The sequence below is a fragment of the Pongo abelii genome, chromosome 16 (assembly GCF_028885655.2).
Source record: "Pongo abelii isolate AG06213 chromosome 16, NHGRI_mPonAbe1-v2.0_pri, whole genome shotgun sequence".
NCBI lineage: Eukaryota > Metazoa > Chordata > Mammalia > Primates > Hominidae > Pongo > Pongo abelii.
The window spans coordinates 70,623,776-70,640,894 of NC_072001.2; the positions used below are offsets into that span (position 1 = coordinate 70,623,776).

General features: G+C 42.9%; 1 protein-coding gene and 1 long non-coding RNA gene across 21 annotated transcripts in view; one reads left to right on the forward strand and one right to left on the reverse strand.

The window, feature by feature from the left end:
- The window catches only part of IQCH (IQ motif containing H), a 247,385-nt gene that overhangs the window by 212,228 nt on the left and 18,038 nt on the right, over positions 1–17,119 (forward strand). For 13 of the 17 annotated variants that reach the window (XR_008513644.1, XR_008513645.1, XM_002825584.3 and 10 more), the window contains one exon: positions 10,299–10,421. The exons of the other annotated variants lie outside the window; for them this stretch is intronic. Coding sequence is in view for 11 of the 13 variants with exons in the window: in XM_002825584.3 (XP_002825630.2) it covers positions 10,299–10,421 (123 nt within the window). In the remaining 2 variants the exon portion in view is untranslated. Of the gene's footprint in view, positions 1–10,298; positions 10,422–17,119 lie in introns of those variants that run through there. 17 annotated transcript variants of the gene reach the window in all.
- The window catches only part of LOC103892544 (uncharacterized), a 99,042-nt gene that overhangs the window by 43,641 nt on the left and 38,282 nt on the right, over positions 1–17,119 (reverse strand). For 2 of the 4 annotated variants that reach the window (XR_010137176.1, XR_008513653.2), the window contains exon 3: positions 1,116–1,372. This is a non-coding gene — a long non-coding RNA (uncharacterized LOC103892544). The remainder of the gene's footprint in view (positions 1–1,115; positions 1,373–17,119) is intronic. The other 2 variants (XR_008513651.2, XR_010137175.1) reach the window with 1 other exon arrangement.

A 17,119-nucleotide genomic window follows, 5' to 3' on the forward strand; every position in this document is an offset into this window, starting at 1 on the left:
CCAGGATCTTTGAGTACAGGAAGAAGAAAGCCTCAGACAACTCACTGGACCTGTCTGAGCAGGGTCTGGAAATGCGAATGTGTTGGTCAGAGGAAAGGGAGAAGCCATTCCCAAATAAAGCTGCAATCTGTGGAAATGCGAAAGAGCATGAGGCTCTCCTCTCCTTGTTCCGGGCAGGTACACCTACGCCCATTGCCTCAACTACCAGCTGTTTCACACAAAACCCTTATTGTTCTAGCCCCACTCTCTTTTGTGAGCTTCAGATTCGTGGGTCCAAAATTCTATAGAACATCTCTGCTTCGAATCCTCAGAGTCAAGCTATCCAAAACTGCATCACATTTGTCTTTCTTCCTCCTGTACTTCCTGTTAGTGGATCAGGCCAGAGGCTGATAAGATAACCCCCAGCCCCACATCCAGTCAGCAAGCAGGGCGTGTTGAGTCTAGCTGCCAAAATGCCACTAACATGACCCCTCCTCTCTCTCCACAAAGACAGTGTCTTAGTTTCGGCTTCCGCCATCTCACACCCGTATTCCTCCTAAGATTCCCTGTCCCTGCCTGTGCCCTCACCCTAAACAGACACGGCACCCAAGGTGGCAAGGTGAAAAGCCAGTCTGAGCATGTTGTTCCCCTGTGTGTGATTCTGAATGGACTCCTGTGATCTTCAGGAAAATCCCACTTCCCAGCTTGGTTAAGGAGCCCCATCATGTTCCACCTCTTCCCACAGCTGCCGCCTCCCTTCTCATTGCTAGCTCCATCGGTGAGGGGGCTGGGGCCAGAGTCCTGGGGCTGGCTGCGGGTTACCAACCTCAGCACCCTGAGTATCAAAGGGCATAGCCCCGTGGGGACAGTGGGCGCTTGATTGAAGAGGGTAGGTTGGTCACGGAGAGAGAGAACAAAGGCCAAAGGGACCAGATGCCCTTTGTGCAAGAGTGTATTGGGGACTCTCTGGCCACGGTGCTCTCACAGCTGCCAGAGGGTTTCTTTGGCCTTTCCTTACAACAGTGGGCTTCATACTTTTTTGGAAATGAAGCTCTACTTGAAATCCAAATATGTCAAACAGATAAAAGAGGAACTCTAGTGATTAATGGGACCCAACATGAGTGTCCCACAGATACCTTTTCCAAGTGGTCTCCTGCCTCTCTGTGAACCCCTTTGGGTCCAGGAGACACCTCTGGATTTGAATAACCTTCGTTTGACTCTTCCGAGGATCTCTGCAGTCACCATAAGGAGGGCACCTGATGTCTTGGGGGCCTCAGGCGGCCTCTTCCTTCCCCTCTTCTTCATCCAGTGGTCCAGTCAGGTACCAGGAAGAACCTTGCTCACAAGAATCCCCTTGATCTCGTTCCTTAGTAAGAAGAGAAGCAGAGTTGAGCTGGAGAGGAGAAACAGACCTCTTTTAATTATGACCCAGGACCTTGCTAAGAGGCTTTCAGGTCCAACTCCACCTGTGGCCTCCATCCTCACCAAAGAGACCTGAGAGACCCTATGTTCAGTGCTAGAGGGAGAAACAGCAGTGACACTTGAGCCCTTCTGGCCAGTGAACCTAAGTCTATGCCATTTCTGCAAGAAGCTGGGGGTCAGGTGTGGTGGCTCATGCCTGTAATCCCAGCACTTTGGGGGGCCGAGGCGGGCAGATCATTTGAGCCTAGGAGTTCTAGACCAGCCTAGGCAACATGGCAAAACCCTGTCTCTACAAAAATACAAAAATTAGCCGGGCATGGTGGTGCATGCCTATAATCCTAGCTACTGGGAAGGCTGAGGCAGGAGGATCACTTGAGCCCTGGAGGGCGAGGCTGCAGTGAGTCATGATCATGCCATTGCACTCCAGCCTAGTTGACAGAGTGAGACTCTGTCTCAAAAAATAAAAATAAAAATAAAGCTGGAAGCAGAGTGGTATTCAGCACAAGACTTCCAAAGACAATTGCAGCTTTTAAGTATGTTGCTTCAGAAGGCTATCAGCAGAAGTTGTGCTTTGAATGAGAAGCACTCTCCCATTTTCCCCATGTTGCCTATAGGTTTCATTCCTAGCTATGGGCAACATCCTCCTGTGGTCAACTCTTAAACACTTTTAGGAACCGTATGCACACAAAAGGGAGGCATTATGATCTTCAATAAGGCCAATGCCTCTTCAATCACTGGAGAAAAGCTATGCAGGTTTTCTGGTGTAGGAATAAATTGAAAGTGCTTTTCATTTTAGAAAGATATAAACAGATGTTCCCACCCTTGTGCCACTATGCTTGGGTTGTGCACACACTCTCCTGCGCATGTGTACACACATGATCAGCGATTTTTTTAAAAAGAAGCATGTGCACATGCACACGCGGTACAACTCACAAGCAAATCGAAGCTTCCTGAACAAGTGTGAACAGACTAGGATGCTGTCAAGTTTATGATCAGGCAGTTGACAGCCCCCTTTTAAGACTGAAGGAGAAGGAAATTCACAGATGAAACCACAATGATAATGAGAGCGCATTCAAAACTAATGCCTATAAAATGCTTCCAGTGTGAGCCCTTTTCTTTAATAATATGCTATATAGAAGGAAAGCAAACACCTTCCTGGGCTCTCAGAAGAGCTGTTGGCTCATCTCAGAAACAGGTGGCAGAACTGTCACTCAGACCCATTTAGACCAGGTGAATGGGTTTCTGATTCACTGACCTCCACAAAGAACCACTTGAAGGTGTAAACAAGGCCTGATAAATCCCAGATGTGCATGTTTTAGAACTGAAAAGGAATCGCCTAACAGTGTTTTAACTTTCAATTAATGTTCTGTCCAAATCGGCATCAATCATTACCCTTTTCTGTCAGTTTTTCACTCTTCCTCACTGTTTCTGGACTCTCCATACCATGGTTGGTGAGTGTCCAAAAGGGAACATCTTTGCAAACATCTTAACACAACCCAAGTCATTTATACACATTTTAGCAGCACATGATCTGTAATGAATGATTAAGTAAAACCTTTTGTGTTAAATTATGATGTTAATAATGATTCTGTCTCCTGTAATTTATTATAAATTCTCAAATGCTTCGGGTTTGATTTTGATAGAATGCAACAACAACAGAGTTTATGTGATGACTTTATTTTTAGAACTCCTCCTTTGAAGGCACACATTTCCCTGCTACTGCTGCTACTGTAATTATGTACAAAACCAATCACTCATTAGAGTTAGGATACATTATCTTCTAGACAGATGAGGCTAAATAAGCAACACATTAATAATTCAGAGAGCAGTTCATTATGCATGTGGATGCCTGCTTCGTAACTGAAATAAGAACCTCATCAGCCTCTGCCAACCCTTAAACAATAGTTCCGTGTTATTGCAGCCACATTCCAGTTTACGCTTGTTAAACTGCTACTTGGATTATTTTATCAAACATTCATTTATTTGTGGTCCCTTACTGCCGAGAACAGATTTTGGAAGCTCCTTTTTTAAGTTAATGATTTGAGCAATGGGTGTTATTAATTCTCAGAATATTATAAACATGATTAATTTTCAGGCAGAGATTTATTACATAAGGATTTCAACTATGTCAACTGAAATGCATCACTGTCAAAACAAGTATCATGGCGAAAATAGAATATGTTCCACACTTCAAGTGCTGGTGCTCAGAACTAAATCAATTTAAATTGTGGCTGAAGCAAAATTATATTCTCCAGTGAAAAGGAGTATTTTGAGCTTCCTTTATTTAGCTTGAAGCATTCTTGTTAAATTGTGATTTAAAAAGGTAGTTTAATAAGACTAGACTTCTACAAGAATATTTTGTCTTTTTTTTTTTTTCCTCCTGTTTTACTAGAAAAGGCTAACCTCTGAAATTCCCACCTATTCCAAATGTGGCCAGTGGACATTTGGAGTGAAGAGTACTGGTCTGGGAGTTAGGGATCATGAGTTCTGATCTTCTCTTCTGGCCTCAGTTTCCTCATTTGTAAAATAAAGGAGGGCTACATGATCCCCAGGGTCACTTGGGGGATTTGATCTTACAGGGCCTATAGAAAGGGACTCTGCACCAAGCCTGGCCCAGGCAGCCTCATGTGTTGCGGATGGCTGAAGGAAGGGACATCTCCTGTACGGGGACACAGGAAAGGCCCATCCCTCTATACCACAGCCTTCGCTTAAAAGGTCTTTTTCTTGCAGGATCTTTTAGAAAGGAGTAATATTGTAACAGGTCATATCCTAAGTTCTCATCAGCCTTTACCTTAGCCATCAGTTACTACTTTCAGCAAGAATCAACTAGAAGTAAATTCTGCAGATACTTACCCAATGCCTATTTTGTGCCAGGCACTCTACTAAGCGCAGAGGATATAAGGGTGAGTAGCAAAGGACACAGAGCCTCCAGTTTACCAAAGGACACAGAGCCTTTACTCCACCCCGCGTACTTTACTAAGTGCTTTCCATGAATCTTTTTGCAGTCCAATATATTAGGCAGGTGCTGTTATTATGCCCATTTTTAGATAGGAAGACAAGGTTAAGAGATGTTAAGCAATTTGTTAAAGGTCAGTAGGCAAGCAAGTAGGGAAGCCAAGATTTAACCTTGGCCTGTGTTTAACTGTGACACATTCCAACCTGCCTTGCATCAGCGGAGGATCAGTGATCCAGCCCCAGAGTGGAGCTTGTGCTCATCCCTAAAGAAGTCCCTTGTTGAGGCCATAGAGAAAGCTCTTCTTTGAAAAGAGGATGTATTTCCCTGTGTGACGAGGTTGTCTCCAGGAATATTGCCATTATCCATTGGCTTCTCGTCTGCTCTGAGCTCAGCCTCAGCTTCTGAGCCTCACACAGAAGCACTAAATGGACCGGATGTTCATAGAGGAGTCTTAGGGTTTTTTTGTTTGTTTGTTTGTTTGTTTGTTTTGAGATGGAGTCTCGCTCTGTCGCCCAGGCTAGAGTGCAGTGGCACGATCTTGGCTCACTGCAAGCTCCACCTCCCGGGTTCACGCCATTCTCCTGCCTCAGCCTCCCGAGTAGCTGGGACCGCAGGCGCCCGCCACCATGCCCAGCTATTTTTTTTGTATTTTTAGTAGAGACGGGGTTTCACCATGTTAGCCAGGATGGTCTCGATCTCCTGACCTCGTGATCCGCCCCCCTTGGCCTCCCAAAGTGCTGGGATTACAGGCGTGAGCCACCACACCTGGCTGAAGTCTTAGATTTTAAAAAGAACATGTAACTGGATATGGTTTCCTACACATAGCACAGATTTCCAAGCAAATAACACAGAGCATGGAAAAGAGCATGTCACTTATACTATGAACCATATAGAAAAGCTTGACTATGTTTTTTAAAAAATAAACAGTTCACACACTAAAAATATGCAGGAAATATACATCTTCAACTCTTGTCTTCAAAATCAAGTTTAATGGGGTTCTCATTTAATTCTTTGAAATACATAATATATTCACATGGTTCAAAAGGCAAAAGGTGGAAACAGTCACACATGGACAAATCTCCTTTCCATTGATCAGTTCCCACCTCATCCTACAAAGGTAACCACCATTCTGTGTCTATATATCCTTTCAGAGCATCTCTTTACATATACAAGTAAATACACATACAGGTGATCCTTTTCCCCCTTTTATACCCAAAATGTAGCCTATAATACATACTGTTCTGAATCTCACTTTTTTCTTTGGAGAGCTTTCTCTAACACTTCATTAAAAATGTTCTCATTTCTTTTTTTTCAAATTCAGACACCTGAGCAGTATCATTTCTTTTTTACAGCAACATGTTATTCCATTGCATGGATGTGCCATAATTTATGTACCCTTCCCCCATCGGTAGATTTTTGGGTTGTTTCCAGTTTTTTCATATTACAGTGCTGCAATGAATAACTTTGTGTATATATCATTTGGCACATTTAAGGTATATCTTAGAATACATACCATAAAGTAGAATTTTGGCTCAAAGGACATAACCATAAAAATTAAAATTTTTAATTTCAATAGATATTTCCAAATCATGATTTCTTTTTTGATCCTTGTCAAACCTAGATAAATTGTACAGCATCAGAAGAGACTAGTTTTTACAAATCAACCTTTTAATATGATGTTTTCTATTTGTATAATGCTTTGTACTTTAACTATACATGAGCTTATTTGATCCCCATGATAACCCCAAGAAATCGATGTTAAGGATTATTATATACATTTTACAGAATAGGAAACTGAGGCTAAGCAAGGTTAAGTGAGCTGCCCAAGTCATAAAGGTGGTACATAGCAAAGCCCAGGTCTTCTGATTCAAGTCACCTTCTGATGAAAAGGTTTATTGGTTAGTTGGTCAGTTTTAATTTGAAATAATTGACCTTATCTTTGAAACTATTTAGTTTAATACGTGAAAATAATTGCTAACATTTATTGAGAGCTTACTATGTGCCAGACACTATTCCAAGGTCTTTACATTCTCATCTAATCCTCCTCTCAATACTCCTATGCTATTCACTTCTGCTATCAGGCTGGACATAAGACAATCCTAGGTGATTGATAGTTTCTTCCTGTAGACACTGTGCAGTTGGCTAAGTCTTCTAAAAAGTAGTTGTATCTTGTAAGTATTATTCTAATGCATTTATTTAGCACTTAATATTTGCCAGGACTTTCACCAAGCATCAGGAGACAAAGATACTTGACAAAGTCCATATCCTTGAGGAGCTGAAAGGCCATAGAGAGAGAGAGATGTTGCTATTAAAATAGATAACATACACATGGATAAATGCCATTTGAGTGACAGACCCTCAGCTTGCTGCCAGAGTTCTCAGGGGAAATGACCGTGGACTGGCAGGGACAGGGAACACTTTACTGAAAACACAGAACTTTATCCTGCCTTAAAGACTAGAACAGTCACTAACTGGCGAGGAGGGGAGGACGCCCCCTAGCAGATGGGACAGAGTCCAAAGAAACCTGTAGTCTGCTAGGAAAAGGCAGTGAACCAGTCAGACTGCAGCACAGAATTGGGGAAGTGGGAAGCAGGAGAAGTAGTTGGAAGGGTGCACTGAGCAAGTTTGGGGAGGTCTACCCACCACAAATGTGGAGGTCTACCCACCACAATTTCTGAGTAGGAGGATGACACTGACCAACCTGTGTTAGGGGGAAATGATTAATCGGGTGATACTGTTCAGAATCCCAGGAGATGGGGGAAGAATAGGGGAAAAAACAGCCTGGGAAGTTACATTTATTGTAGATCCAAAATCCTTTCAAAGGAATGACAACAAAAATAGTAGCTACCATTTATCAGGTTCCAGGCACTGCAGTAGGTGCTTATTTAATCATCAGAAGACAGAGAATTTCAATGATCTGTTCAAGATCACACACACAGTAAGTGGCCTTGTCAGGTTTTGAACTTCTTTCTCACTCCATATAACCTTTCCACTGCAGAATTCTGCTTGTATCCTCACCTCTGACTCTCCAGGCAATAAAGGTTTGGACTAGGATGGTGACGGTTATGGAAAAGAAGGTTGGGAGACATGTACCAAATATCCTGGCTCTTCTTTCAGATTCTTTATGCATCACAAGCCCCGGTCTGGGAGGAAGGGGAGTTGCACTCTGCATCTGTAGTGAAGAAGAAAACTCAGGGTAGCCCGCCCTTACGTGTTGTCTAGTAATCATGTACTACTGGACAGTAAGCTCTTCTGCTGTGCTTTGGAGCCAAGATACATAGTATTGCTAGATCGTGCTACCACATGCCTGCCTGCCTACCTCTCTTGCTGGCTGGGGCCTGGTCTTGGTTTTTCTTGTTTATATACTATGGCAGCATCAGACAAGTTTAGAAGACAAAAATAACCTTGGAATTATCTTGTGAATTCATGGCAATTACCATGCAATTACATGCTCAGTAACCACAATGGAATTCGAGAGTGTTTACGTTCACTTCCATGTGCAAAAGCCCATGCTTCTGGGCTTTTCAGTGTGAAGGTGAGAGCATGGCCAGCCCAGTATGGCAGGGCGAGCAGGCCTGGTGGCCATGACCTTCCAGACAGACTAGCTAGCTGGGCCAGAACTTCTCCAAGCCAGTTCTTTTTACCCCACCAATTATTCCTGCTTAGTCCACCAGAGCCATGCTGTCCTCCAGCAGGCAAGGCCCAGAGCAACTGCCCTGAGTTGTCCTTCTCTAAGGATGGTGTGACTGTCCCCTGTGCCGTGTAATAATCACCTGCTTTTGCTCCAAAGCATTTATCAATGGGCAGTGTCTTTCTTAAATTACATCCTTTGAAGAGTCTCTTAAGTCAGAGGGAAGAGCTATCCACCTAATCTATTTCATTTATTCATTCTCTTTTATTTAATAAACACCAAGTGCCTGTTCTGTGCTGGTATCATGCCCAAACTGGAGATTCAGAAACCAAACAGCGCCTTCCCTCAGAAAACTCCCAGTCATGGAGGGCAGATGACCAAGGGAACAACTCATGATAGGTCAGGGTGACAGAGTACAGTTGTGAGGCATATGAGGATCAAATCAATTTTCTGTTGTTAGAAAAATCCCAATGGCTACAAATGGGATGCTACAAGTGGGGTACACAACTCAAGATGTATTAGCCTGTGGGGGCCTAACACGTCTGTAGATGTGGACTCTACTTGCATTAAGGATGAGCAGCCTTAACTGGTGGTACTGATGATGTGACCTTCAGACACAGGACTTGATGTAAATGTTGAAGAAAAACATGCTCCCACCATCACGTGTGAGGGGAGCGTGTCACCAAAAGTGCCACGAAATCTGAGTGTGTGTGTGTGTGGAGAGGGAGAGAGGGAGGCAGGAGAGGAAAGGAGGTCTATTCTCTGCAGAGCACTCAGTCAGCCCAGTTCCCCTGCGTTATCTCAGAGACAAGAGGCGAGCCGGAGGCCTGATTATAATGCATGTCAGGTCATTACGATTCCTTACGGCCAGCTCCAGACCAGCAGCACCTCCTCTGCCTACTCCTTTTCCAAGTCACTGCACAAGTCTGGGTACCTAGTTGCCCAGCACCTGTGCGTCACCACAGTTCAAGAGCCAAGTCAGGCACCTTTATCTTCTATGCCCTAAGGTTGGCCATGGCCCTATAAGCAGTTCTCCAAATTTCCAGCTATCTAGAGAAAAACAGCTGATTGACTAAGGCAAATATCACATCTCACAAAGAATACATTATAAAACTGCCAGGATCCAGTACTTTATCTGGTACATATTAAATTTTAAATGTTTTCAGGAAATACATAATGACAGCGCTTTGGGCCTACTATCACCAATCTCTTTGGCATGGCTTTCACTGATAGACAAGCAAGATAAAGAAGAGCCGTTTGCCCAAAGAAAGCAGCATCAAATTTCTAATGTTGGCCACCTCAAGGAGGTGGTCCATGCTCAGTGACTTGCTGCCAAAGGTTAAAGTATGGGAAGAGCGGGAAGATATCTTTACAGCAGAGAAACCTGTAAAGTTTTTTCACCAACTTCAAAAGCCACTGTAGCCAGGTGATAAAGGTTAACATCATCAGTGATAAGTTACACTGATACCATCTATCTACCCTTGATATGAAGTGAGGAAAACGGCAGTTTGCCCATGTGGTCTTCCTCTCAAAAACACATTACTACAGTCTAATCAGGAGAAAAACATCAGACAAACTGAAATTGAGAGAGATTTCACAAAATGCTTGCCCATTACTCCTCGGAACTGTTAAGAGCATCAAACCACAGGGAAAGTCTGTGAAGCCATCACAGGCCAGAGAAGCCTAAGGAGATATGACAGCTAGCTACGGTGTGGTGTCTTAGATGGGATCCTGAAACAGAAAAAAGGAATTAGGGAAAAACTAATGAAATAGAAATAAAGTATGGATTTATGTTAATAGTAATGTAGGGCCAGGTGTGGTGGTTCACGCCGGTAATCCCAGCATTTTGGGAGGCCGAGGCTGGCAGATCGCTTGAGCTAGGAGTTCAAGACCAGCCTGGGCAACATAGTGAGAACCCCATCTCTACAAAAAAATAATAAAATTAACCAGGTGTGGTGGAATGCACCTGTAGTCCCAGCTACTTGGGAGGCTGAAGCAGGAGGATCACTTAAGCCCAGGAGGCAGAGGTTGCAGTGAGCCCAGATTGCGCCACTGCACTCCAGCCTGGGTGACAGAGTGAGACCCCGTCTCAAAAAATAAAATAAAAATAAAAAGTAATGTAGCAATTTGTTCCCTTAGTTGTGACAAATGTACCACAGCAATGTAAGATGTTAACAATAGGAGAACTGGGTGTGGGGGATATAGGAACTCTCAGAATTATCTTCGCAATTTTCCTGTTAATCTACAAGTATTCCAAAATTACAAGTTTATTTAAATATCTGTTTAATATTCAGTTGTGCTCCTTTCCAGACGCTGGCAACCAGTCGCTATGCAGTGATGACCACACAGCTAAGACACAGCAATCTCTCACTCGTTTTCCACTACGTTTTTCTCCAGATCTGTAGGGCCCATGGCATTGGCTATGATCTTGAGGTATGAAGGGTTACAGTTGGCCAGGGGCAGACCAAAGACATGCCTGTGGGTGATCTAGGTAGCTAATAATTTGGTGCCCCTTCAAATAGATATTCTTTAAATACTGGTTTGACATGTCTGTAGAGGAAGGCTGATTGCTGCTTGGGGAAGAGCAGATACGCAACTCCACAGAAAGTAGCACATAGTCCTGGAAAGTTCTACTTCATCCCCAATCTTACACACCCACTTTGCTAAAGCAGAAGCCATGCAAGCTCTCCAGACTTAGGAGGCATTTTGGGGACCACCTCATGATCTTGAAGCAGGCCCTGAGCTTCCTGATCCCACCCAAAGCTGCTTATCAATGAATAGCTTCTGTCTTAATCTGCTGGGGCTGCCATAACAATATAGCACAAGCTAAATGGCTTGAACCACAGAAACGTATTTTCTCACTGTCTGGCAGCTGGTAAGTCCAAGGACAAGGCACTAGCAGATTTGGTTCCTGGTGAGGGCCTGCTTCCCGGCTTGTAAATGGCTGCCTCCTTGCGGTGTCCTCACATATGGAAGGAGAGAGAGAGAGATCTCTGTTGTCTCTTTTACAAGGTACCAGTTCCATCAATCAGAGCATCATACCTACAACCTCATTTAACCTTAATCACTTCCTTAGAGGCCCTAGCTCCAATACAGTCACTTGGAAGGTTAGGACACAATTCAGTCCGTAGCATCCTCCTACTGATATTTGATAATTTATTTCTAAAGGGGGTTCTGATAAAAACTATTTTCTCTACTTTTGGTCTATTTCCAATGATACTGGGAGCCTCTGCATAGCTGCTTTATCCTGATGTAGCTGACTAGAGGCAAGTGCAATGCAGCGTCTCCTGCCAAAAATAGAGACTCATTTTATGCCTAGAGACTCCGTTTTATGCCTAGAGACTCATGTTACTCCAGAGAAATAGTTTCATGTTTTTCCACTTTGATTCAGATTTTCAAGTCTCTCACACGCAGGGCCATTTTAAGACCCTGAGTAACCCTGTACACTCTTACTTATGGAAGACCCACTTCACAGCACCTCAAACATCTTAAAATATATTTTAATCTCCCACATTAAATATAAGGTATATATAATGACATAAGAATTGAGTAGTAACCAGTCGATCAGATGTTTTGATTTGTACATATTCAGTTCTACATTTATTAACTTATATTCTTTATACTTGAGACCAGTACAATTTTCAAGGATCAAATTTTATATGTTCTATTTTCTTTTTCTTTCTTTCTTTTTTTTTTTTTTTGAGATAGAGTATCATTCTGTCACCAGGCTGGAGTGCAGTGGTGCAATCTTGGCTCACTGCAACCTCCGCCTCCTGGGTTCAATTGATTCTCCTGCCTCAGCCTCCCGAGTAGCTGCGATTACGGGCACGTGCAACCATGCCTGGCTAATTTTTGTATTTTTAGTAGAGACAGGGTTTCACCATGTTGGCCAGGATGGTCTTGATTTCTTGACCTCGTGATCCGCCCACCTCGGCTTCCCAAAGTGTTGGGATTACAGGCGTGAGCCACCGCGCCTGGCCCCAAATTTTATACATTCTTAAAAAGCATGCAGACCTTCAGCAGGAGGCCGAGTGAATAGAATGGTCTGGCTGACACTTGGCAATCCCCAGCAGGCTGCCAGGCACTGTCAGGGCACATGAGACTCTTTGGTTAGATGAATTCGTGCTGTTCGCAGACACATAAAGTGGAGCTGGGATCCCCTTGCAAATTACATTAAAATTGATAAAGAGAGAATGAAGAAGCCAGATTGAACTGATTTACCTGAAATTAATTGTTGCATCTGCTATACACAATCCCTTTGGAATTAAATAGTTTTTAGCCCCAAACTGATTAGATCAAAACACTTCCACATACCAGAAGGTGGCTAAATCTAACTCTAGCTTTATCTGAATCTATTTATTTTATTTTACTCTAAAATATCAAAGTAGAACAACTCTGTAAAAAGGCATATTTGGCAGGGACAGTCTCCTGCCCTTCCCCCCACAAAAAAGTGCTTCATTACTTTCTATTGCCTGAAATTATTATTAGAGATTTATTTCTTGGGCTTAAGACTTTGTATTTGACTGAAGTTCAAGTACCCTTGGGGTAAGTAAAGCACCAAACTTTATAAGTTATTTACTCCTTTGTCTCTGAGTTGATCGGATCTATTCCAAGAGCAGATTTTATAGGGGAAACAGATGGCTAAGGCTGACGGAAGCAGGTGGATGGCGCAGAGGAGAGGGTTCCACTGAGGGTCAGGGAGCTCACTGAAGACAGCTACAGAAAAGGCAGACAGAGGCCGGGCGTGGTGGCTCACGCCTGTAATCCCAACACTTTGGGAGGCCGAGGTAGGTGGATCACCGGAGGTCAGGAGTTCGAGTCCAGCCTGGCCAACATGGTGAAACTCCATCTCTACTAAAAATACAAAAATTAGCTGGGCGCGGTGGCATGCACCTGTAATCCCAGCTACTCAGGAGGCTGAGGCAGAAGAATCGCTTGAACCTAGGAGGCAGAGGTTGCCGTAAGTCGAGATTGTGACACTGCACTCCAGCCTGGGCCACAGAGTGAGACTCTGTCTCAAAAAAAGAAAAGAAAAGGCAGACAGAGGGGCACCGAAGACACTTCCAGCAGAGTTCCATAGACTCACCTCCAGGCCATCCATGCACAACTTAAAAAAGGATGAAAGATAAAATGAGAGAGAAGAAGAAATATAGACTGGGGCAACAGATGATGAAACAATGCAAAGAAGAAAAAGATAACAGAAGAAAAGAGAGGAGAACATCCAGAGACTGAGAGAATTCACTAAAAGAGGAGGAGGGGATAATCAGAAAGAAAAGGAACAGATAGGCCGGGCATGGTGGCTCACACCTGTAATCCCAGCACTTTGGGAGGCCAAGGCGGGCGGATCACGAGGTCAGGAGATCGAGACCATCCTGGCCAACATGGTGAAACCCCATCTGTACTAAAAATACAAAAATTAGCTGGGTGTGTTGGCAGGTGCCTGTAATCCTAGCTACTTGGGAGGCTGAGGCAGGAGAATGGCTTGAACCCAGGAGGCAGAGGTTGCAGTGAGCCGAGATCACGCCACTGCACTCCAGTCTGGTGACAGAGCAAGACTCTGTCTCAAAAAAAAAAAGAGAAAGAAATGAAAAAAGAAAAGGCGCAGATAATAAACAGAAGTACAAGAAAAGAGGGAAGAAGTTGAGTCACAAAAATCCTCCAGCAGTATCCTTGCTTTATTTTTCCTGAGATGAGTTTTCATCTTTTCAGACCCTGGTGTCCATCCTAGTCAGGACTCTTCACTTGCTGTCTTAATTGCCTTTTCTTGGATGGGAGGTTGGTAAGTGGTGAACCAGCATTTATGGAGTGCCTACTGCATACTGGCCTCTGAGCTGAGCACTTTACTTCACTATCTCATTTATTCTTCATGCCTGCCCTATAAGAAGGTGTTATTTCTACCATATTACAGTGAGGACTTTAGGCTTAAAGATTTTAAGCACTTTCCCGGGTCATACAGCCAGGAATTTTGTGGAACTGACATTTGAACCCATAATTGTCTACAAAGTCAAGCATGATTCTTTGTCTTACACAAGGTGTCCCCTATATAAGCCCTTTTTCCCCCTAAGGACTGTTTCCCACCAACTGTCTCTATTTCTAAAATATTACCAACCCAGTCAAGAAGAATTCTGGAATCCATTTCCAATATATCCCCTCTAGGTACCTCTTATGTATTCTTCAGCTGGAGAAACACAGACTTCTTTTCATAGCCCCTATGACTATCTCTACATTAAAAAGGAGAAAAAAAAGTTTTAACAATTAATTTACCTAAAATTTTATTGCCTGTTTGGGTTATGCTGAGTCTAAAAACAGGATCATTTACCCAAATTCCAGAGTAATGTGCTCCCACTCTTGGTTGAGTTTAACATGGGTGCTCGTTCCAGAAAAAGAAAGTAACATTAATAACACATCATTGTCAGTGCTACCAAAAGAAGAATCCTCAAAAGTCCTTATTCTCGGCACTGTTTTTCTGCCCATTATGATCACAGACTTTCAAATGATGTTCTTGTCCAAAGTCCCAGGGGAAAAAAAAGGGAAATGAGATCACTCTATGAGTTTATTTTTCCTTGACACATATGGGAAGGGAGCATTGCTGAGTTTGTAAGCAACTTGGTGGGTCTCATTTCGGGTATTTCTCTAATGCTACAGAATACCCCCACTGACTTCCTAATGAAATGAAGTTGTAATGAAAGCCATATGGAGAAAGGCGTCATGTTTACTGCCTGCACCAGGGTGGGGCAGGACTGGTGTCACACATACACAGGCAGTGTGCTACCATCCTAAATAGCTCCACAGTCACCAGCAATCATTTCCTCTGGCCAGGGTATTGCCATGGTGGGAATCATTTGAGCTGCTCACAAATATTCTGATTCTCCTCCTTCCAGGCACATAACAAAACTATATTTCCTCAGCCCTCTTCCCAAAGTTGGGCATGGCCACATAACTTGCTTTGGCCAGTGAAATGTAAGCAGAGGTAATACATGTCCTTGTTATGCAGAAGCCTGTAGGAGCCACTTCCTGAGTTGCCATATCCTTTTTCCTGCCTTGGAAATCATGGAAACACATTCAGACAGAGCCTCCTTCAGCCTGGGTCCCTGCGTGTACTCACAGTGGTCAAAGACCCATACCAACTCATGTGGGAAATGGAGCAGGACCAAGAACTGCAACTTTCATTGTTAGAAACAACCAGTAATTTTGCTGAATTACTGCAACATAACCCAGCCTAATCAGGTTATACTGAAATTAGTATCAAAAGAAGATGCTCCTAAAACAGAAACCTAAAATTTTGGTACGGCTTAGTAGTCAGGCAATGAGTGGCTGGGAAACTGTTAATGGAAAGCAGAAGGATGACAATTCATGTTATGAAGTGGTGAAATATTTGGCAAAACTAATACCTGCAATTACTTGGAAGGCAAATAATATACCTAATGTACCTCCAGCTCTAGGAGAACAGTTGGAAATTTTAGTGTTAATGGTGTATATTAGGCATTGCCAACTGCATTTGGCAAGGTATTATACAAAAAATATGAGCTTCTGAATGAATCAGACATCTTGCAAGCAGAAATGAAAGGGAATAGAGAGATCTCAGAAATTTGGCACTTTGCAAAATGGGAAAAGCTGAACTGATTTTAAACCTCAAAAATGAGAATTTTAAAAATTGAAGAGGTATTTATTGACACAACCAAAGCCAATTAAAACTCAGCCTTGCAATATGAGTCAAATTAAAGGTATGACTATAACCTACTATTAAAACCTCTGAATTAAAGTATCTCAGAGTATGAATCCAACAAAGATTATGGCATCCAGTACTGTATTAGTCTGTTCTCATGCTGCTATGAAGAAATACCCAAGACTGGGTAATTTATAAAAGAAAGAGGTTTAATTGACTCCCAGTTCTTCATGGCTGGGGAGGTCTCAGGAAACTTACAATCATGGCAGAAGGGGAAGCAAACACATTCTTCTTCACAAGATGGCAGGAGAGAGAAGTGCCGAGCAAAGAAGGAACATCCCCTTATAAAATCATCAGATCGAGTGAGAACTCACTCACTATTATGAGAACAGTATAAGGGTAACCACCCCCATGGTTCAGTTACCTCCCACTGGGTTCCTCCCATGACACGTGGGGATTATGAGAACTACATTCAAAATAAAATTTGGGTGGGGACACAGCCAAACCATATCAAGTACATATTTTCATTTAGAAAGACTCTCTCAGGAAAAAGAGAACAGAACAAAAGGGTAAAAAGAAAAAGGGTATAGCTCTCCTACTGAAGCCTCTAGGCTTAAGATAACTGAAATTAAGAGAGAGGCATAGAAGCAAGAAAGCAAAGAAATATAGAAAATTTAAGAAGTATCTAGAAAAGAACTCCATGTTGTAGCTATTGCTACTTGTAGCTGATTGAAATCAAACAGATTAGAAACCAACTAAATTCTTGAAAGAACTCAACGTCAAGAGAAATCTCAGTCTGGATTAAAAGAGACTGTTGCTGCTTAAGACTTAAAACAACCCTTGGGTCCTCAACTATCTACAGGCAGGAAGTGGGTGAGAAAGTTTTAAAATTGCTAAGGATGGCTTGTGCCTGTAATCCTAGCTGCTCAAGAGGTTGAGGCAGGAGGACCACTCACTTGAGGCCAGGAGTTCAAGACCAGCCTAGGCAACATGGCAAGATCCCATCTCTTAAAAAATTGCTAAGGAAAATATAATCTCTAATATCCACTTCAGATGTGGCCCAAGGACAATTATGGAAAAGAAATAAAATCTCAGAAGGCAGAGTCAAGGACCACAAAGTATAGTGTCTAAGTTCATGAAGCAACTGGGATCAGAACTAATCAAGGAACATTTCCCACCCAAAGGATAGGGGCCCTGGAAATGTCTGCCCCGTGGGATTTCAGAATTACTACAAAGCCCTGTCTTCTGTTTCTCTCTCATTGCTTCTCTTTCCAAATGGAAGTATTTATTGCAGTTACCCAGTCCTGTTCCACCAGTTTTTGAATAGTGAGGACTGAATAGATAATTTTGTTTTTTTTCTTTATAGTTCATGGCTTTTCAGATCAAGAGAGCCAGACCTGATCTAGAAGATATCATGGATCACCCATAGTTATTTATATCTGATAGCATTTTATACCTCGTTAAA